The 21,349-nt window shown below is 47.8% G+C and overlaps 1 protein-coding gene and 1 long non-coding RNA gene across 7 annotated transcripts in view; one reads left to right on the forward strand and one right to left on the reverse strand.

Moving 5' to 3' along the window:
- Positions 1-21,349, forward strand: part of LOC138844123 (uncharacterized) — a 92,240-nt gene that overhangs the window by 52,304 nt on the left and 18,587 nt on the right. For 2 of the 4 annotated variants that reach the window (XR_011379589.1, XR_011379592.1), the window contains exons 3-4: positions 18,419-18,519; positions 20,537-20,728. This is a non-coding gene — a long non-coding RNA (uncharacterized lncRNA). Of the gene's footprint in view, positions 1-13,391; positions 13,488-18,418; positions 18,520-20,536; positions 20,729-21,349 lie in introns of all 4 variants that reach the window. The other 2 variants (XR_011379590.1, XR_011379591.1) reach the window with 2 other exon arrangements.
- MYRIP (myosin VIIA and Rab interacting protein) overlaps positions 15,029-21,349 on the reverse strand; it is a 318,908-nt gene continuing 312,587 nt past the window's right edge. For all 3 annotated transcript variants that reach the window (XM_070051000.1, XM_008260267.4, XM_070050999.1), the window contains 4 exons: positions 20,578-20,682; positions 20,405-20,465; positions 19,131-19,249; positions 15,029-16,973 (listed from right to left, as the gene is read on the reverse strand). In XM_070051000.1, coding sequence (XP_069907101.1) covers positions 16,941-16,973; positions 19,131-19,249; positions 20,405-20,465; positions 20,578-20,682 — 318 coding nt within the window. In that variant the 3' untranslated portion in view covers positions 15,029-16,940. The remainder of the gene's footprint in view (positions 16,974-19,130; positions 19,250-20,404; positions 20,466-20,577; positions 20,683-21,349) is intronic.

A 21,349-nucleotide genomic window follows, 5' to 3' on the forward strand; every position in this document is an offset into this window, starting at 1 on the left:
GTCTCGAATGAGCAGTAAATGCTGCACTTCCTACCACACTTCCTAGAATGATCTTCTCACTCAACAGTGATGGTCTCACACATCTTCTCTCTCCTCACACTCCAACCTTCCCCTGGCCATGTTTCTGCTCAGCCAATGACCTTGCTCATATTTCTTGAGAAGATAGAAGAAAATCAGGTGGAAATGAACTGATCTTGGCACCAAATCTCCAATCTTCCTGCAGGTCTGGCCCTTCCTGTCTTGCCATTTGCTTGCAGTGCAGGAAATGTCAGTTTTCCTCTTTGTCGTCTCAAGGATGCTGATCCTGTAAGCATCTGCTCGCTTGCTCTCTCTCATCTATATCTTCCCCCCCCCTCTTTTTTTTCTTGAAGAGTTTTAATTATTTTTTTATTTGAAAGTCAGAGTTACACCGAGAGAGAAGGAGAGGCAGAGAGAGAGGTGTCTTCCATTTGCTGGTTCACTCCCCAAATGGCTGCAATGGCTGGAGCGCCACTGATCCGAAGCCAGGAGCCAGGAGCCAGGAACTTCTTCCAGGTCTTCCATGTGGGTACAGTTTTTAATATAGTTACATCAAGATGCAAATATTTTCTAGACTCTTCTATCTTAAAAAAAAAAAAAAGCAAAAATTTCTCTTGACCTTATGTCTTTGTCATTTCAGGACTTATTTCTCTGCTCCTCTTCCAAAGAATCATCTGCAGTCGCTGTGTCTTCTTGATTGTGACCTGTCTCTTGCCAGCCCCACCAAACGGCTTCCACCTGCAGTGCTACACCAAACTACTCTCAGCCAAATCTGCTTGATCTGTGTGTTGCCAGTCTAGTGCCACTTCACTGTTTCTGTCTTACTGCACCGTCTCCATAATGTTTGTCCAAGTGAACTACTCCCTCCATAAGACTTCAATGGTATCATCCTTTCTTGGTTTTCTTCCATAATCATTGGTCACCCTGTTTCTAATGCTTGCTGTCTCCTTGTCTGTCTGATCTGTGCCATTGTAATCATTGAGACAGGAGGGAAGTCAGGAGGTGGTGGAGTCTTGGAAGCCAAGAGAGGGAATATGCAGCCCAGAGACTGGCTTTCGGAGAAGCAGTCACCAGCACAGGACCATTGAACTCGGTGGCCTGACAATATCACTGTTGTGCTCAGTAGCACATGGGGTCAGGATGAGGAGGACAGAGCCAGCATAGAGTTAGTCCCTATTTCCAGGCATTCATGAGACCATGGAGAGCCTTGGATAATTTCCTCTTGGGTTACTTTTGGTCACAGCAAGAAGGAAAGGAAATGGTTTATAACTTGCCTTTGTATTAGGTAAAAAAAGAATGGAGAAGAAGCTCTTCTGCATCAAAAGGTCTTTGAGGAAGGGAAGCAGAGATCAGTTTCATAAACAGGTCCATTCAGCCATGAACTACGGGAGGACCTTGGAGAGAAGGTGGGAAAACAGATGAAAAACAAGGAAATCTGCACTTCAGTTTAGCTCAGGCTGATTTCTTTCGAATATGAGGCCTTTTCAGTAGTAGCACTCCTTAACAGACAAAAGAGAACGCGTAGAGCTGCCGGTAATAGCAATGAGCTTGGAGGGCCAAGCCTTTGCTTCTTGGGGTTTAATTCCAGTATAAATAAAGCACCTCAGTGACTGAACGGATGGTTTCTCAATTGTATTTCTCAGGGTAACTGCAGAACGGGAGTTTGTGTGGCTTTTCCTTACAAGCAATAAAGAATGAAGACCTTCACCCTTTCAGAAATGGTTGTGCATCTGTGCTAACTACCCAGTCACAAAACCCAAACCTGGCTCTTTAACATGAACACATCACTTTCCATGCATTTCCTATAATTAGCTTTGGGGACATCACTGACCCATTAGCAGAAAAAACAGATGGAACGAGATTTGTCTTCATGCCTGAGCTGGGATGTTTTGAAAACATAAATTGGTAGCTGTAAACTCAGTCACCAGGTTGTACAGTGCAGGCATACAGTTGAGGTATATGACTGGGGTGCTGAGATACCAAGAATGGCAAAAGTGCCACACCTTTGATCATTATAGGCGTCTTTAAGCTAGCCAGTCAAACAGCACAGAGATAGCCAAATCAGATAAAGCAACAAAGCACTTCTCTTTCCTAAATTCATTCTACCCTTTCAGCAAGTGGAACTGCTGCTGACACAGCGGTCCTGAGAGGAAACCCCGGGGGCTCTCCACACTCTTCCCTCCAGTCTGCTCTTTCTGATTGGCCTCTGAATCTGCCTCCAGTTCCTAACTTCTGCTTTCAGCCTCGCTCTTGCTCTGGGCCTGTGTGGGGAGGTGGTTAGGGAACAAAATTGTGTGAAGTGCTAGAATTTGGGAAGAAGTGAAGGAGCTGGCATCTGTATTCTTTAAAAAAATTTATTTGAAAGGGTGACGGGGTGGGGAGTGGAGATTGATCGGCCTACCTACCTACCTACCTACCTATGTATCTTACATCTGCTGTTAAAGAATGTCTGTTAACACCAGGATTTGGCCAGGCTGCAGGATCTCCATGCAGATCTCCCACATAGGTGGCAGGGGCTGAAGCACTTGAGCCATCATCTGTTGCCTTCCCAAGCACGTTAGCAGGAAGCTAGATTGAAAATGCAGCATCCAGGACTTGAACTGGCACTCTGATATGGGATGCCAGTGCCACATGCTGCAGCTTAAACTGTTGTGCCACAACACCAGCCCCTGGTATACATATTCTTAGAAAGCCCTCCTCATCCTCCCTTATGCCGTGTAATTAGGAGGTTCCAGTTATACTATAGATTCTCAAGATCAAAGGGGAATACACCATTTTTTCACAGCAAGAACAGACTCCCAAACCCAAATACATCAGCAGGAGAAATAAAGAAACAGAAGTCACTATGAAGCAGAGCTGGAAGAATGTAGGAAAATCTAGAGATGAGGTCTTGACACACGTGATACGGAACTTCGACCCTCTGAGCCTATCTCTGGACGATACGACTGCCCAGTCTTGACTGTGTTTCCGTACAGAGCATGCCAGCCTTACTTAATTCTGTCTCCCTTCTTAGACCACAAGCTTCCAGAAGGCAGGAGTATATCCAGTGCCAGACACCATGCCTGGCTAACAGTAGACATTGTGCACCTGTTGCTGAATTTAGTGAACAAGTGTGTGTTTATAGTATACACATTGCTGGCTCCATCAGGATCTTCCCAGAGTTCCCGAGACTCCACGTGACCAAACATTGATCTTTTTAATCTGTATTCTGCTCAGCCTTGTTGTTCTGTTTCAGTATTGGTTGCTGGAATCTGTTCACACAGTCTGAGCCCTCAGCTCTTCAGTCACTTCTTCCTTCCTAAGCTTCCTTGTTTCAGGTGTCTGCTTCTCCTTCTCAATGTTTGAGTCTGATGCTGCCCTTCTCATCCATGGGCACACCTTCAAGTTCCTCCTCTACCACCACTGCTGTCCTCCTCCTCTTCCTCCATTTTGTTTATTTGGAAGGCAGAGTTACAGAGAGAGGGAGGGAGAGACACAAAGGAACAGATCTTCAATTTGCTGGTTCACTCTCCAAATGAGCAGAGGCTAAGTCAGGCTGAAGCTAGGAGCCTGGAGCTTTATCCAGGTATCCAATGTGGATGCAGGGGCCCAAGCACTTGTGCCATCTTCTGCTGCTTTCCCAGGAGCATTAGCAGAGAGCTGGATCAGAAGTGGAGCATCTGAGACTTGAACTGGTGCCCATGGGATGCCGGCACTGCAGGGAGTGACTTGACTCACTACACCACAATACTGGCCCCTTAGTACATCCTTCATACACCAGTCTTACGATTCATATCTGGTGAATTCCTAAATCCAATTTTGCCTCAAAAATGTCTCTTGTATCCATCAAAATTTTCCCTCTTTATCCCCCTAATCACAGTTTTCTTGACTCTTTCTGTAAGGGAGCCTCCTGAGCGAAGCGCCTGCATTGACTGTTTCAAAAGGAGGGGTGTCTCCTGAGTCATCTACTGACAATCTCTTGTCCTGCTGTAGGTCAGAGGGATGAAAAAACAATGCCACAGATCTGATCCGGTTACTCCCCTCAGAAGGTTTTCAGTGGCTTATTGTTGTTCACAGAGTAAAGATAAAATGTGGGGCATTAATCCAGACAGGCACATAAATGATAGATGGTGATAAATGGGAGAAAAATGCTCCCTTGTGAAGATGAGTTATTCATGCAACTAGGTGAAAAAAAAAATCCTTAATATCGGGTCCCAGAAGTGTGCTCAGGTGATGAACTGTCTAGATAAACCCCTTGGGGAGCGTGGGGACCAGAAGGTGAGACACGGATGCAATGTTCTGTATTTTGTCTGAGGGCCAGGTGTCAGGAAGGAGGCCAGAGAGGGAGATGCAGGGAACGCCAGGAGACTGATACTATATGAGAGCCCAGTGGTGAGAGAGGACAGAGAAGACTTTAGAAGACAAGGACATGTAAGTTGGATTTCCCACTGTTATGTGGTTATGTTGTGCTATTCTTTGAATGCTTCTGTTTTTCCAAAATTCTCCTGGATGCTTATCTCCAGTGCAACGGTATTATGAGATAGAGGGTTTAGAAAGTGATTGAGTCATATGGGCTCCATCATGAGTGGGGTTAGTGCCCTCAAGGAAGGACTTATGAGATTCTTCAAGGGTACTTGAGGAGCCGACATGATGGCATTTGTGGGTTAAGCAGCTTCTATCCTCTGGTTCATTCCTCAAATGCCTGCAACAGCCAGGGCTGGGGCAGACCAAAGCCAGCAGCCAAGAACTTCATCCAGGTCTCCATGTGGGTAGCAGGAGTCCAAACACTTGGCTCATTTTCCACGGCTTTCCCAGGTACATTAGCATGGATCTGAATCAGAAGTGGAGTAGCTAGGACTCAAACCGGTACCCTTATGGGATGCAGGCATTGCAGGCAGCGGCTTTACCCATCATGCTACAGCGCTGGCCCCGAGCCTTCCCTTTTAGAAGACCAGCCTTAAACGTCTTCACTGTGATTTTCCAGCGGTTTGTCATGAAGTGAATGAAATAGCAGAGAGACTAAATTATAAAGGACAGGCTCTGAAAGTGCCAATTAGTACATTACAAGAAAACAGGAAAGGGCATGTTGAAGTTAGAAGTGCGATAGAAAACATGTACTATGCACAGCCTAACAAACAGCCCTTTTATTTTCAATTAAGTAATTAAGACGGTGTTCAGGGAACGAAGACAGCGATTACACACCCTATCATCTGGTCACCTCACACTTCACGGTTGTAGCACAGCCGGCCTCTGAGCCAACACTGCTCCTTGTCGTAGGATGCAGCACAGAGAGAAGAAGGTGGCTGTCGCACGTTCCTGAGCAAGTGCAAGGCTCAGTCCTTGGCAGAGCTGGAGGGGCCATCTGGGAGGCACCAAGGGCATGCCAAGTTGCCCTGGCTGTAGGAGGGTACAGACTGAACTTGTGGGAGACTTAAGAGTGGTAAACATGCAGGATGCTCATCGCCCACTTCCTGCCCCTGTGGACTGCAGAGGCTGTCAGATGCTGGGCCTGGAAGTTTCTGCCACAGCCTTGCTGGCTATCTTTGGACACCATGAGCACAATGGGAAGCAGAACCGGAGATAACAGACGGCTTTTAGCTGATTCACCTACCTGAGAATGCCACCAGCATGAAGACTTAACGTTGGTCCCTTTGAGTAAGCCACCAGGCAACTGCATGGGAAACCCTGCATCTCAAGGTGCCCATTGGGTGTTGCTGGGCAACAATAGCCTGAACTTCAGTTTAGTTGGACAGTAAGTGGACACTGTCCCTGGACAGGGGAGGAAATCAAGGCAGACAGACAAGACCAACCAAAGGGAAGAAGCTGCACACACCCAGGATGCTGTTTCTCCATGAGGGGCACCAGTAGGTCGGGCTGTCAGTTACCTCCCCACCTCTAAGCATTGTGTCAGGTCTCGGGAGCTAGCACTGCCCACAACAGGGGTAGGTGGGGACTACCTGCAGGGGAATTTTAGTCACCAGAAACTTGCTAGGATTCCTAACTGGTTGGTAGTCTCCAAATCTGTTTAGCCACATTCCATCAGTAAAAGCCGTTTGTCAATGTACCTCCAAAATACATACATTCATTTATAAATAATTTATGTGTACTCTTAACTGTACATATTGCTAACGTTGGTGAAACTTAATTGAAGGTAAAAATTCAGTACTCGTATAAATATGTGTATAATATTTTATTTCATCTGCCCTCAGTGGGCCATCTTCTGTACTTGTGTCTAGTCTGCCCCCTTCTTTGAAAACTTGCTCTAACTTTTGGGATTCCCCAAGTTTTTTAATGGAGAAGGAGGGAAGGAAAAGGGATTCATTCAGAGAAAAGATGGGTCAGGTTGGACGCATGGGCTGTGGTCCAGGAAATCAATTTAAAAGCATCTAGGGACCAGTATTGTGGCATAACAGGTTAAAGCCACTGCCTACAGTGCCAGGATCCCACATGGGCACTAGTTCAAGTCTTGGCTGCTCCACTTCTGATCCAACTCCCTGCTGGTGCCCCTGGGAAAGTGGTGGAGGATGGCCCAAGTCCTTAGGTTCCCTGCACCCACATGGGAGACCTGGAAGATGCTCCTGGCTTCAGTCTAGACTAGCCCTGGCCATTACAGTCATCTGGGGAGTGAACCAGTGGATGGACGATTTCTCTCTGTCTAGCTCTGCCTTTCAATATATATGTTTAAATAATATATATATATATATATTTATATTTACAAAGAGCATCTTGAACTCTCTACAGCTGACCAAGGATGGCAGGAGAGGGTGATGGCATGCGAGAACTGGATGTTTCTCCCCCTCCTTTGGAGATGGTTATGTTGTCTGTCCTCTGTGGTGAGGAATTTTTTTAAAAAATATTTATTTATTTTAAAGTCAAAGTTAGAGAGAGGGAGAGACACTAGAGATTTTCCATCTACTGGTTCACTCCCCACATGGCCACAGTGGACTGGTCAGGCCTGGCCAAAGCCAGAAGCCAAGAATGCCATCCCAGTCCCCCTTATGGGTACAGGGGCCCAAGCACTTGGGCCATCCTCTGCTGCTTTTCCCAGGCCGCTAGCAGGGAGCTGGATCAGGAGTGGAGAAACCAGGACTTGAACCACTGCCCATATGTGGTGCTGGCATCACAGCTGGCAGTATTATCTGCCATACAGTGCCATCCCATGGATTTTTTTTAAGATTAATTCTATTTATTTGAAAGACAGAGTTGGAGAGAGACAGAGGCAGGGAAGGCGGGAAGGAGGGAAGGAAGTCTTCCATCTGCTGGTTAATTCCTCAAATGGCCACAACAACTGAAGTCAGGAACTCCATCCAGGTCTCCCATGTGGGTGCAGGGGCTCAAGCACTTGGACCATCTTTCAGTGCTTTCCCAGCTGCATTAGCAAGGAGCTGGATTCGAAGTGGAGCAGCCAGGAGTTGAACCATTGCTCACATAGAATGCCAGCATCACAGTTGCTAGCTTATCCTGTTGTGTCACAATACCAGCCCCAAGCATAGCTAACCTAAGAGTTGCTGATGTATCACTGGGACCAATGAGAGTCTGAATACATGGGCTTGTAGAGGACTCTGGAGGGCAGGTGCCTGAATCATTCATTGCCATCTGTGGTTGCCCAGGGATGAGGGAGAAATAGAGGTTTGGTGAGCTCCCTGGTCTCCACCTTGGGTTGGGATTCTTCCTATACACTTCAGTGTTGGGGGCAGACTCACCCCCAACCCCTGGGATTGGCATGAAAGGGTCTGCTCCCTCCCTCGTTGTACAGGAGCTTAAATTCAGTGTCATGGACATACACAGCCACAGCCTAGAGCCAGGACCACTATAGCTGCCTAGGTGAGACAAATGCATTTCAGACACCTGCTGTGTGCCAGTCTGTGCAGGACACGTGGAACAAAGCTCAGGAGGCTCTTGGACAAGTGCAGAAGAAAGACATGCAAACACATGTGCGACACTCAAGGGGTGTTTCAGTTCTGAGTCTCCCCCGTGGCAGACTCTGAGTTGAGTTGTTCATTTGGGAAGGAGTCCCAGCATAGAAGCTGAGGGGGAGGGTGTGTGAGAAAGTGAAGACAGGAAAGTCACAAATGAGGCATCATGGATGGGTCACCCTGTGGTTACTGAGCCTTGATCTTCCAGTGAACCCCTTGAGGAATGCTGTTGAACTTGGCTACTCAAAGTGTAGACTGTGGCACTGGCATCCTCGGGGAGCTTGTTGAAATTCAGCATCTTGGGCCCCACCCCAGAACTGCCGAATCACAATTCCTTGGCTCATTAAAACCTGAGAACTGTCTTCTGTCTGTCACCTTCACCAAACATGACAACTTTGATACGAAACACATTTTTTTCTGTATTTTTTACTTGTCTCTACCAAACTGAATCCTTCTGATAACCCCTTTGAGGTTTCCACTGTTTGAAGGTGGCTACTGAGGTTTTCTAACCCCTAGACAGCTCTTTAAAATGCAGCTCCATGTACCTGCACTTTATCATAATTGTAACTCATTTGCAGAGACAGAAGGCTCACACAACCAACTGTTCTGCAAAATGCAAATTTTGCACGGGAAATACTTCCCCTGGGAGAAAACAGAGCAGCTGTCGTGCAAGAAGTTATTTTTAAAGGAACACACCAAATGTCTTCCATACTTTAGTATTTTATCACAATTTCCAGGGCATGGAAGACCTTTTGTGAAATATTAATGCCCTCCCAGGTAGGATCCTCCCCCCCCTGCAAATGAGACAAGTTTCATATGTATACATTGGGAAATGTCAAAAACAATTAGGTCAGTAGTTTCCATATACATCCTTCACATTGACAAGTGACTTGACTTTGGATATTCACTAATCTTCAGTTCATCAACACAGAAACAAATCTAAATTGATAAAACTAATTTTTCAGGTGGTGGAGCTATTATTGTGCACAATAATGCTGTATAATAAACCACCATAAAACCCTGTGGTTTCAAAGAGTGGTCTTTATGCTTGGTCGTATGTGTGCGGGTTGGTGATTCTGGAAGGACTCAGTTGAGCTTGGCTTTCAGTTGCAGGCTGCGTGCAGGTCTGCTCCTTGGACCAGTGGGTTGCTTGTGGCATGTTTTCACAGTGAATGGAATGATGTAAGTAGACAATCCAGCTCCAAAAGGACATTTAAAGTCTCTTTTATAGCTCTTCTATGAAGATCCCATTAGCCAAAGCAGGTGCTTGTGGTTTGAATATTAGTGTGGGTGTCCTCCAGTGGCTCACATGGTAAGTCTCCAAAGTCTTTTTATTTTTTTATTTATTTTTTTTATTTTTTGACAGGCAGAGTGGACAGTGAGAGAGACAGAGAGAAAGGTCTTCCTTTGCCGTTGGTTCACCCTCCAATGGCCGGCGCGGCCGGTGCGCTGTGGCCTGCGCACTGCGCTGATCCGATGGCAGGAGCCAGGTACTTATCCTGGTCTCCCATGGGGTGCAGGGCCCAAGCACTTGGGTCATCCTCCACTGCACTCCCTGGCCACAGCAGAGAGCTGGCCTGGAAGAGGGGCAACCGGGACAGAATCCGGCACCCGGACCGGGACTAGAACCTGGTGTGCTGGCGCCACAAGGTGGAGGATTAGCCTAGTGAGCCGCGGCGCCGGCCTATGTCTCCAAAGTCTTATGTTAATGGGTTAATGTTAGTGGTTAGTGGAGTAAGGGTGGGAATTTACTCCAATAATGATGCCTTGGGAAGGTGAGATAAGGTTAAGTCACTGTGGTGGAACCCCTTGGATCAAATCATGGTGGTTTGATAAGGAGAGACACAGACACGGATGTGTGTGTTCCCTGTCTCTCTGCTTCCTGGCTGGCCATGTGATCACCCCTCCACCATCCTCTGGCCTCACCAGACACCTGAACCAATGGGGCCACCTGATCATGGACTCTGGTCATCCCAAGGTGTAAGCTGAAATAAATCTTCCTTCATGAGTAGCTCCACTCGGGCATTTGTTACAGCGAAAAGCTGTCCAGCACAGCACATCACACAGCAAGGGTTGAAGTACGCTCCACTGAACGTGAGGCCAGGCACATCGAAGCCCAGCTTTCACGGGGCAGGTGGTGGATTTCTCCCACAGTTAAGGGATAGAGGCAGAGACTATTTGCAGAATAATCTCTTCTATCATGAGTAGTAACATTGAGGATCGAATTTTATATTCTAATTAGGCATGGTGCTGATATTTGAATGCTTTCCTTATTCTAAAATAAAAAGGAGGAAGGAAGTAGTAAAATACCTTAGTTACCAAGCGTTCTGCTGAAGGTTTTCTCATGCATTTCATTTAACCTTTTAAAGATTTATTTATTTATTTGAAAGCCAGACATATACACACACACACACACACACAGAGAGAGAGAGAGAGAGAGAGAGAGAGAGAGAGAGAGAGAGATCTTCTATCTGCTGGTTCACTCTTCAAATAGCTACAATAGTCAAGGCTGGGTCAGGCCAAAGCCAGGAGCTAGGAACTTAATCTGGGCGTCTCACTTGGGTGCAGGGGCCTAACTACTTGGGCCATTTTCTGCTGCTTTCTCAGATGCCTTAGTAGGGAGCTAGACTGTATGAAAAGCAGCCAACACGCGAACTAGTGCCTGTTTGGGATCCCAGCAGTTCAGATAGTGGCTTAACTGCTATGCTACAATGCCAACCCCTCATGTAACTTTTCAATAGCACCATAAGGAAGGTACATGTAATGCCATTTTATAGGGATTAGGACAGGTCACAGAGCTGACCAGTGGCAGATCTGAGAGTGGAGCCCAGATTATTGTTTTTTCCTGCAACCTTTAGGTGTTTTGAATATTGAGTTCTCCATCTTCACACTGTACCTACCTACCCCAGAAAAAAGGGCATGAAGGTACCTGAATAAACCTAATAGAAAAACCAAATAAAAAGCTAAGTTCATTTTGGTGCAAAATACTTTGAAACCTATACATAGTTTTCCTGTAATACACATTTTTTTTCATTCACCTTTGAAGAATCTTTGTATACAAAAAATTTTGTACCCGAAGACATTTATCTTTTAATTTCATTACACGTGAACTTATTCAAGTACTCCCTGTGCATTTTCTGTGAGTAGAGCTGCATCTCTCCCCAGTTTCCTGATAATGATGGCTCCTGCAGGTGACATGCTCAACACAATGCTGTCAGGGCTTCTGGCTTCCAGAGGATCAATGCCCCTGTAGCTTGGGTGTGGCTGCATCCCCTTTCATCATCATTGTCTTTCTTTTTTTTTTTTTTTAATTATTTATTTGGAAAGAGAAGGAGAGAAAGCCATCAATCGATGATCCAGTCCCCAAATGTGCATCTCTGGGGCTGAGCCTGAGCTGGGGCTGAACTCAGCCCAGGTCTCCCACTTGGGTGGCAGGAACCCAATCACTGGAGCTGTCAGCTGCTGCCTCTGAGTCTGCCTTTCTAGGAAGCTGGATCAGAATCCAGAGTCAGGAACCAAATCCAGTTACTGCGGTGTGGGACACAGGTGTTCTTAGCAGCACCTTCATCACTAGACTCGATGTCCATCTCTTGGCCCTTTTCACTTTTACATGTCTTGCTATCCCTTGGAATGTAGGTGCTGGGGTAGGAGGGTGGGAAATTAGGAATTCTGGTCAGGAAATACCTGCCCCGAGAGTATTTCAGATGGTCTACTGGGGTTGTTTACTCTGCTCCCCCAACCCCTTATAGGAAGTGCCTTGACCATCTAAATGTTAGCTTGTTTGTTGTTGATGTTGAGTAAACATTACTGTGCTAGCCACATAATGGTAGTGTAGAGAAAAGTAGAATGAGTACTGGGGACAACCAGATTTAGATTTAGCTCAGGAAATCTTGCTTTCCCGTTAGGAAAATAAAGTCTCCTAATTGCTACTCCAGAAAGGAGAAAGTATTGGGAACAAGAAGAGTCATGGAGGTTAGATGGGAAGGCTGAGAGGGCTGGGGCGAGGGCTCCGCATTTTCTCTTTTAGTCAGTGGGGGAAGAGAGGGGCTCTGAGGCTTGTGTTAAGACTGGAGTTTGGCACGGGGGCAGGAGCGTGGAGCGCCAGTGTTTGGCAGGTTTCAGTGAGAATAGGGGAGGTATGGAGGACTCCTCATCTTGGGGATAGTTCAGCAACGCAGTTTCACAAAGATTGAATTACAGATGCAGGTTGCTAAGGTCCCCTCCTTGGTTCTCAGTGGCAGTGGGGCACCACTGCAATCGATTCTGCATTCTCATGTAGCTACCTGCAAAGGTAGCTCTCTAATGGGGTGAAAAAGAGAGGATTGTGTTTTCTGGAGGAGGGAGAAGAGGAAGCAGCACAGCCTGCCTGAGGAAACCTCTGTTCACGTCGCGGCCTTTCTTTCCCTTTTCTTGCACGGGAGAGCTGGCTGGACAGAAGTCATCTGAAACAGAAGGTTACTGTCTGCTGCAGCTCAGTCCTGCAAGACTGCCCTACCTGCAATGCCAGCCTCCAGTGCGGTCCCCGGGCTTCCTGCACTTGTGCCTCATCAGCTACAGATCCAGGCGTAATGGTGACTCTCATTTCGGGTTTGTTCATTCACTAGGACTCAGAACTCAGGAGGGCACTGTACGTGTGATTACAGTTGCACCTTCATGGATGTATCTCAGAAGAGCCAAATGAAAGAGATGCATAGGGCAAGCTAAGGGGCAGGGCGAGGGAGGCTACAGAGCTCCCATGCTGTCTCCTTGCACACCCTCTACCCCGGCACCTTGGTAGACTCACCAACTCGGAACCCTCATTGTTCTGGAAGTTGCTCCACAAAGGACGCATTCTTTCCCAAATCCTCATTTCCCAGCTGTGAAGTTTGAGATAGCCCCTTCTCTGGCATGCGGAGGAGAGATTTCTGGAGTCTGGTAGAGCTTCCTTTACATCCCAGCTCCCTGGCTGACTAGTTTCTCCTAGCATCAGTTTCTCCACGTGATGTGAAGAGGAGGATGCGTGGAGCTTGATGGACAGGAGATGGTAGCTCATTTCTTTTCACTGTTCTCAGGGTGGAGTATCCTAAGTACAGGTGGTGGCTTTTTTTTTTTTTTTTTTTTTTTTTTTTTTTTTTTTTTTGACAGGCAGAGTGGACAGTGAGAGAGAGACAGAGAGAAAGGTCTTCCTTTGCCGTTGGTTCACCCTCCAATGGCCACCGCGGCGGCGCATCACACTGATCTGATGGCAGGAGCCAGGTACTCATCCTGGTCTCCCATGGGGTGCAGGGCCCAAGCACTTGGGCCATCCTCCACTGCACTCCCTGGCCACAGCAGAGAGCTGGCCTGGAAGAGGGGCAACCGGGACAGAATCCGGCACCCCGACAGGGACTAGAACCTGGTGTGCTGGCGCCACAGGCAGAGGATTAGCCTAGTGAGCCGCGGCGCCTGCCGCAGGTGGGGGCTTTTAAGGTCAGCTGCTTCCTTTCTCCTTGCTCCTAGGTCAGAGGTTTGCAAAATGTGGTCCCTGGAGCGTCAGCAGCGTCTTTTTCACCCAAGAGCTTGTTGGAAGTGCAAATGAGATGCACTGAGATTCAGGTTAGTGGAGGGTTCTTAGCTTTATTTGGGAATGGCAAAGGTCAGTGTTTGGCATGAGTGTTCTGGATACTTCAGCCTCAGGGGACAACTTCCACTGAGCCTGCAAAAGACCGGGAGAGTCACTGCCTTGCTCCTGTCTCAACTACCCCATCCCCAGAGGTTGGTAGGTGCCTCTCTGTTGACACTTACATTTTCCTCTAGCACGTTCCTCGGGATTCTCAACCTCAGTATTACTGATGTTTTGGGTTGGATAATTATTTATAGTAGGGGTTTTCCTGTATAATATAGGATTTTCTTAAAAAAAAAAGATTTATTTATTTGAAAGGCACAATTAGAGAGAGAGAGGGAGAGACAGAGAAATCTTCCATCTGCTGGTTCACTCCCCAGATGGCTGCACTGGCCAGCCGTGGGCCAAGCCAAAGGCAGGAGCCAGGAGCTTCTTCCAGGTCTCCCATATGGGTGGCAGGGGCCCAAGCTCTTGTGCCATCTTCTGCTGCTTTTCTCAGGCTATTAGCAGGGAGCTGGATCAGAAGTGGAGCAGCTGGGACATCCAGTGCCCATCGGGGATGCCAGTGTTGCAGGCAGTGGCTTTACACACTATGCCACGTTGCCTTGTAGGATTGTAAGATTGTAGGATCTTTAGTAACGTCCTTAAATTGCGCACTGGCTGCCTCCATGTTGTTGTAATAAAGTCTCAGTACGTTTACCTTTTTAATTTGAAAGGCAGAACAACCAGAGATGGTAGATGTGGATAGAGATCTACTGGTTCATCCCTCAAAATGGCCAAGAAGCTGAAGTCAGGAGTCGGGAATTCCATCTGGGTCTCCTTTGTGGGTGGCAGAGACTTAACTACTTTAGCCATCACCTGCTGCCTCCCAGGGCTTGCATTAGCAGGAAGCCAGCTTGGGAGCAGATATGTGACTCCATCCCAGCACAATGATATGGGATGCAGATATCCTAAGTGGCAGGTTAACCTGTTATGGGGCTGGCATTGTGGCGTAGTGGATTAAGCTGCCACCTTTGATACTGGCTGCTCCACCTCTGATCAAGATTTCTGCTAACGTGCCTGGGAAAGCAGTGGGCCCCTGCATTCTGGGAGACCCAGAAGAGGCTCCTGGCTTTGGCCTGGCACAGCCCTAGCCCCAGCCCTAGTAGCCATCTGGGGAGTGAACCAGCTGATGGAAGATACCTCTCCCTCTAACTCTGCCTTTCCAATAAATGATAAATAAATCTTTAAAGAACCTGTTATACCACAATGCCTGCTCCCCCTTCCACACATTTTTAAACATCCCCCCAAGGGTGACAGTGCACAGTGTACTCCTTTTGAGAACTGCTGGTTCTTACCTGACCATTCAGGTGGGGGTGGTTGAAGGGAAATGCTGTGTACAAGAGAACCTGCAATGGAGGTGGAACCGGAAGGAGGGAGGGGTCAACAGTGACTTTGATTCTTGGTCCCTCCAATTTCTGGCCATATGACTTTGTTCCCTCTCCCCCACTTACTCCTAGTTTCCTTTAACAACAAAAAACGCACACTCACAAACTTTACTTTCATAAATGACTTTTCTTTCTTTATCATTTTTCTTGACAGGAATTCTTGGTAATGTGCATATAACATGAAGGCAAGCGTAACTTTCAGAAGTCATCAAAGTTATTATCCTATTCATTTTCTTAAACCATTAAAATATTTTCATTTATAAAAATTAATCTAAATATAAATATTGACACTAGAGATCAAAATCACTTGATGACAAAATAATTTTTCTGGAACTATAACATATGTTTATGGTTTCTAATAGTAAATTAAATCTTTGCACTTATTTGGCACAAGGAAATCTTTATAAAAATTCAAATGCCATAGAGCAGGCTTTTTTTTTTTTTTTGCAAGGCTTACACAGTACACATTTTTTGTCAAAACTGAATATTTTTAACACTGTAACACAACAATAGTTGCTTTTCATGCCTCTTAAAGGAAACATTCTATTTGGAAGTCAGATCTTTTTCGTTGTGTTTTTAAAATTTTTTTGTTTTGCTTTGAATCACACTGACAGAACAAAAAGAAAGTTGTCCTTATTTCAGAGTTGTCATTTCTGTTGGGTAACATATACACAGCATCAGCAAGGGTGTTCCTGGAAGATATATGGACCCCCCCCCCCCAATCTGAGATGATCAGGACATACAGTTGGCTGCAAATCAGGTTTGGAAATGTACACAGCAGCAAAAGAACACAGGGCTAGGCTTTTATGAGGTATCCAGTGATAACAAGCTGAAATGTATGGTTTTGGTAAGTTAATCTCTCTGGCTGTCACAGTTATCAAATCTGAAAAATGGGGTTACTGAGTGGATATGCTTTTACTGGGATTCAAAGGGGCAAAACATGATCTCCTTAAAGCCATCGGTCACGCTATTGCCTTGCTTCCTATCCTACCTTGCTTCATCCTCTGATTTAGAATATACCAGGAGAAAACAAAGTTGGTTTTTATAAACACGCTCGAAACAGTGATGCCTTTGAGACAGGGCCAGACAGACCACACACGTATCAGCTCTGAGTCCCTTAAGTCCAGTTTATCCTTCATTTTTTCATACTCATCCATTTTCTAAGGCTGTCTACTAACGTCATTCTGCTATCTTGCTGACTATTGATGGGGGACATCTTTCATCGGGTGTTAGTATTCTGCAGTTAAGCATTTGCCCAGACCTCTTTGAGGTGTGGTCCTTGCTAGACCATGCCATGTTGATTCTGGGCAGCACCCTCCAGGTGAGCTGGTGGCGGCCTTTCCTTCACAGTGGGGAGACAGTAAGTCTGCGGCAGGGCCCTAACTCCCTAATGCGACGTCGGTTCAGGTAGGGCTGGGCATGGGATGGCTGAGTCAGAGCTCTCTGTTAGACGCCAAGAGCTTTGTGGGAATGAGCTGCCTGAAGGGAGACCGCATCCGTGGTGGTGGAGGACTGATCTTACTGCACAGGGGCAGTTTTACTTTTCCCCTTAGCATGTGTAAGACAGAGATGCTTGTGCGAGGTTAGGAAGTACAGAATGCCTACCTCCCTTCCCTGTGCCGGTCCCTCTCCACCACCCCCCAACCGTTTTCCTTTGGATAAATGGTTGACATGGAATGCTAGTTAACAGTGGGATCAAAACAAAAGATCTTAAAGACAATAGCACTAGCAAAGCGGACAGGGAAGTGACGCGTCCTTTGAATGTGGAGCTTGGCTGCTGGAAGCCAGCGTCTTGATTTTCGGTCCTGGATTCCCTTGGGAGCTGAAGGCAGAGAGTAGGCCTGACCGCGCGATGCTGGGGTCCAGAACTGCTTTCTGGGCGAGGTATCAGGACAGCCCCGTGACCTCCCCAGGCCCTCCCAAAGGTGGAAATCCATACAGTATTCGATGGCTGTTGGGTCAAGGCACTGTCGTGTACGGCCAGAGGCAGTGGGTCACTGGCAGTGGGGTTCCGTGGGCTTAGTACATCACAGCAGACTCCAGAGTGGGCTCCTGAGGTGACACATCAGGTACAGTGGCGTCACTACTTGGCAAAAGGGACCGTGTGGCACTGTGGTCACAGCAACAGCCTCACACACTCTGCATTTTGGCATGTATTGAGTTTTTCTCTGTAGGCTGGTATAAAATCAATTTTTATAAATGGGCCATTGATGCTTGAAAGAAAGCAAATCTGTCAAGTATCAAATTAGATACGCGTCTTCATTAAGGCTTAATAATGACACGATTCAGTTCTCTAATTGGATTTATTTCTGGTGTTCTCGGGCTGCTGAGGGAGTGTGAGTGTCCCCAGCCCTCGTGCAGTCAAGTGTGGCGCTCTACGTGACAAATCGGGGCCTAGCACTTCCCCACGTCACCAGAATCAGAGCTCCCTTCCTCGCCTCTGCATGGTTCTTGTCTTGAAATCCACTTTGTTTGAATATAATATTTCTGCCTTTAATAGTGTCACCCATCCTTTCACTTTTCACCTCTCTCTGTTACTTTACGGTAATTTGTCTTTATTTTATGTAAAAACTTACTGAGTCAAACTCTACATGATACCACACCCGCCACCTAAAAGTGAACAAGTGGGTGCCATTTAGGACATTCACAGGCTGTGCAGCCATTGCCCTTTGCCATCAAGCAGCTCCTTCCTGTTCCACCCCATCCCCCTCGCCAGCACCAGTCTATGTTCTGTGAAAGGTAGTTTTTTTTTTTTTTTCTTGACAGGCAGAGTGGACAGTGAGAAAGAGAGACAGAGAGAAAGGTCTTCCTTTGCCGTTGGTTCACCCCCCAATAGCCGCCGCGGCCACCATGCTGTGGCCAGCGCATCGCGCCGATCCGAAGCCAGGAGCCTCTCCCGGTCTCCCATGGGGTGCAGGGCCCAAGCACCTGGGCCATCCTCCACTGCACTCCCGGGCCACAGCAGAGAGCTGGACTGGAAGAGGGGCAACCGGGACTAGAACCCAGGGTGCCCGCACTGCCACAACGCCGGCTGGTAGTTAAAAGTAAACTATCTGGCTGGCGCCGCGGCTCACTAGGCTAATCCTCCGCCTAGCGGCGCCGGCACACCGGGTTCTAGTCCCGGTTGGGGCGCCGGATTCTGTCCCGGTTGTCCCTCTTCCAGGCCAGCTCTCTGCTGTGGCCCAGGAGTGCAGTGGAGGATGGCCCAGGTGCTTGGGCCCTGCACCCCATGGGAGACCAGGAAAAGCACCTGGCTCCTGGCTCCTGGCTCCTGCCATCGGAGCAGCGCGGTGCGCCGGCTGCAACGCACCAGCCGCGGTGGCCATTGGAGGGTGAACCAACGGCAAAGGAAGACCTTTCTCTCTGTCTCTCTCTCTCACTGTCCACTCTGCCTGTCAAAAAAAAAAAAAAAAAAAAAAAAAGTAAACTATCTAACTTAGACCCGATTCCTTCCCTGACTCCTTGCCACCTGCTCTTTGGGCTAACTTCTCTTGCAGGTCTCTGGAGGAAAGGCCAGGAGAAGATGCCCAGGGCAGAATGGCGGGCACATCCTACTCTCTTGGGCAGCGTCGGACAACGGCTGACCAGCGAAGCAAAGGTAGGGAGCAGTGCCGTTGTGCGACGCCGCCCAAGGGAGCGGGATGTGCCCACCATTTTGCCATCGCCTGGTGCCTGTGTGCTTGTGCGACAGTGAGGGGGAAGAACAGGGAGGGAGAGATGGGTGGCCGGGCAAGGCAACAGACTAAATGTGCCTGTGCCTGTGCTTCAGTCCTGTCAGCCCACGCAGGCTCTGTGCTCTGCATGGCCTGTCGTTTCCTGTGTAAGCACCTCCAGCATTTGCCGAAATTCTGCCACAGATGCTGGTGTTTCAGCAAGCAACGTGCCATCTGCATGAACTCAAGAGGTGACAGCAAGACAGACTATTTACCGCTCCTTGCTTTACATGCAGGGGCGTCAGGAACAGCATTAATGGTGAACCAGAAATCTAGGAAAGGGTGAACGCAGGTTGAAAACAGAAACAGTTCTCAATCTTCTCTCAGGTCTGATTTGTGCAAGGAGCCCTAGTGTACCTGTCTGGGAAACCCCCACCCCCTTATCTAGCAGATGGTGAGCCCAGGTGGGGAGGAAGCTCCGCGAGGCTCTGGGAGGGAGACGCTACAGAAGGGAGGTACCGTAGGCGACGGGCACCGAGACAGGGACGCCACTTACCATCAGCTCTGCAGAGGTGCTTCTCCGTTCCTTAGTCCTATCTGTGGAGGAGCCTTGGAGAATGAAATTGCGGTTAAATGTTTTAGTGGTGCTCATGGAGGATGCCTCAATGTTTTCCCCTAAAAGGAGACAAATGGGAATAAGTGTTACCCAGGAACTGGATCCATTGTTAAGGAAGAAAGGCCAGGTGGTCAGAGGGCCCAGCTCTCTGTTCTAGACGGGTCAGGAGTTTGATTGTGCATCCTGTTTTGTTTTGTATCAAGTAAGTCAAGGCATCATTGGTGGCTCTTTGGGGAAAGGTGGCTTGGAGATACTCTAGTACACTCCGTAAGTTCCTGGGTGCAATCCTGAAATAGAAAATGCTCTAGAACCTGCTAAGTTGTGTAACTTTGGAGATAAAACCATCTCATAGCAAAACCTGATGTGAACTGCCGTGTGGCTATTTAGGGTCTGAGAGTGACCACATCCGTGTGTTGCTGCAAGGATACTTGTATTTGATTATTAGGTGCTTCCCAGACATCGGGGGCTGGGGGCGACATTAAGAAGTGGACATTACATGTACCATATTAAAGTCAAGAAATAATGAAATACATGTGCACCCAAGGGTTTCAGATACAGGATGGTGGACCTGTGATAGTCTTCAAATTTCTAGTGTGGCATCACCATTTATGTGGTTCTTACATCCAGGGAAATGGTTGAAAAGGTCCACTGGATTAGGGTAGAGGCCTAGCATTGCTGGCATCCTACTGGGCTGGGCACCGTGGCAAATGCGTTCTGGTGTTTGATGGTCACCATTCCAGCCCATCCAAAGCCTCTTACTATAAGCACTGCCACACTGTCTTGCCTCATGCGTGGAGCAGGCCAGAAGTATGCTAAGCCAGTGAAGGAGCTGAGGGGCAAATACTGCATCTGCCTTCCCTCCAGGCAGGCAACTGAGAAGTGCAGTTCACACTGGCTTCCAGGGGCCCCCAGCACAATGTAGCTTCATTTGCCTAGAGAAATTAAACTACTCTGTCTCGGCTTAATTTCCTGTCTTGAATCATTTCTCTCCTCCCCTACGAGTGTCTCTCGGAATTGCTTCCGAAACGCACTTCTTGTACTCCCATCCTTTCCCAGGGTTTGTTGCAGTGGGGATCCAGGTCCGGACACACAAGCGCCATTTGGGATGAGAACTCCCCATGACATCCGGTTCTCAAGCTCAGGTCTCTGAGCGACTCCGAGGAAATGCTTCCAGTTAGTTCTCTGGTAGCCTTGTGGTTTTAATGACAGCGTACCTTTCACTGGCGGGGCAGGCAACTTCCTCCTTTGCTGCCTTGATGTGTCTATGGTGTGAACCTACATGCAGAGCACAGAGATCAGTACACCTTTGCAAAACCAAAGACATTTTTATCTTCTAAATTTTTCAGGCTTGCAGCGTTCCAACAGAGAGAGTGAAGGGCAGACACACCTGGCTCCTTTGCCTCTGTTCCCGTCTTCTTGTGAGGCGCACACAGGGCGCGATGTTCAAGCCTGCAATGGTCAGGGCTGAAATCCGGCTCTCGATGTCCGAAATCTTCACGCAGCAGCAACACGGGATCCGCAGGGAGAAAACACAGAAGGTGAGAGTCTTGTTAAAACTGTCACGGATTTATAAAGTACCAGTCTTCTTGATGGATGCTCATTCGTTTATTCAGTGTCTGTCAACCACTTCTCTCCTTTGTGCTGTAGGGAACCGATTCCTTACAGACCTTTCTTTTAAAGTTTAAATTTTTATCCGGTAGCCCTAGACTAGCCTGTCCACACCCCCTTCAAAAAGTATGGCTCAGGACAGATGCAAGTCCAGAGCACTGTGGGGAGCAGGGTCACCTACCTTAGCGTGCCGGTCAGAGACAGTGGTCTGGGAAGGCTGCCACAGGAGGCAGCACTGAACTGAGTTTTGAAGGGCAAGTGCTATTTATAGGCCATCCGTGGCTCCATCTGAAACTACGGCCCCGGTTCAAGCACATCTCTCCTGTTAGGAGGTTGAGTGGCCTCTTCTTGGGCATCGTTTCCTCATTTGCCATGTGGGAAGACCAGAAAGAGCTCAGATTTCCTCCCATACAGATAGCAAGAGCCCACTCAGTGCCTGGAGAGAAGCCTGGTCCTCCCCTGTCTCCTGTGGTGAAGAAAACAAGGCCCTGCTCTCAGCAAAGGACATGACCGTGGGCATGAGCTTAATAGTAATGCCAGTGTCCATGCGC

Source organism: Oryctolagus cuniculus, chromosome 10, assembly GCF_964237555.1.
Source record: "Oryctolagus cuniculus chromosome 10, mOryCun1.1, whole genome shotgun sequence".
NCBI classification, from domain to species: Eukaryota; Metazoa; Chordata; class Mammalia; order Lagomorpha; family Leporidae; genus Oryctolagus; species Oryctolagus cuniculus.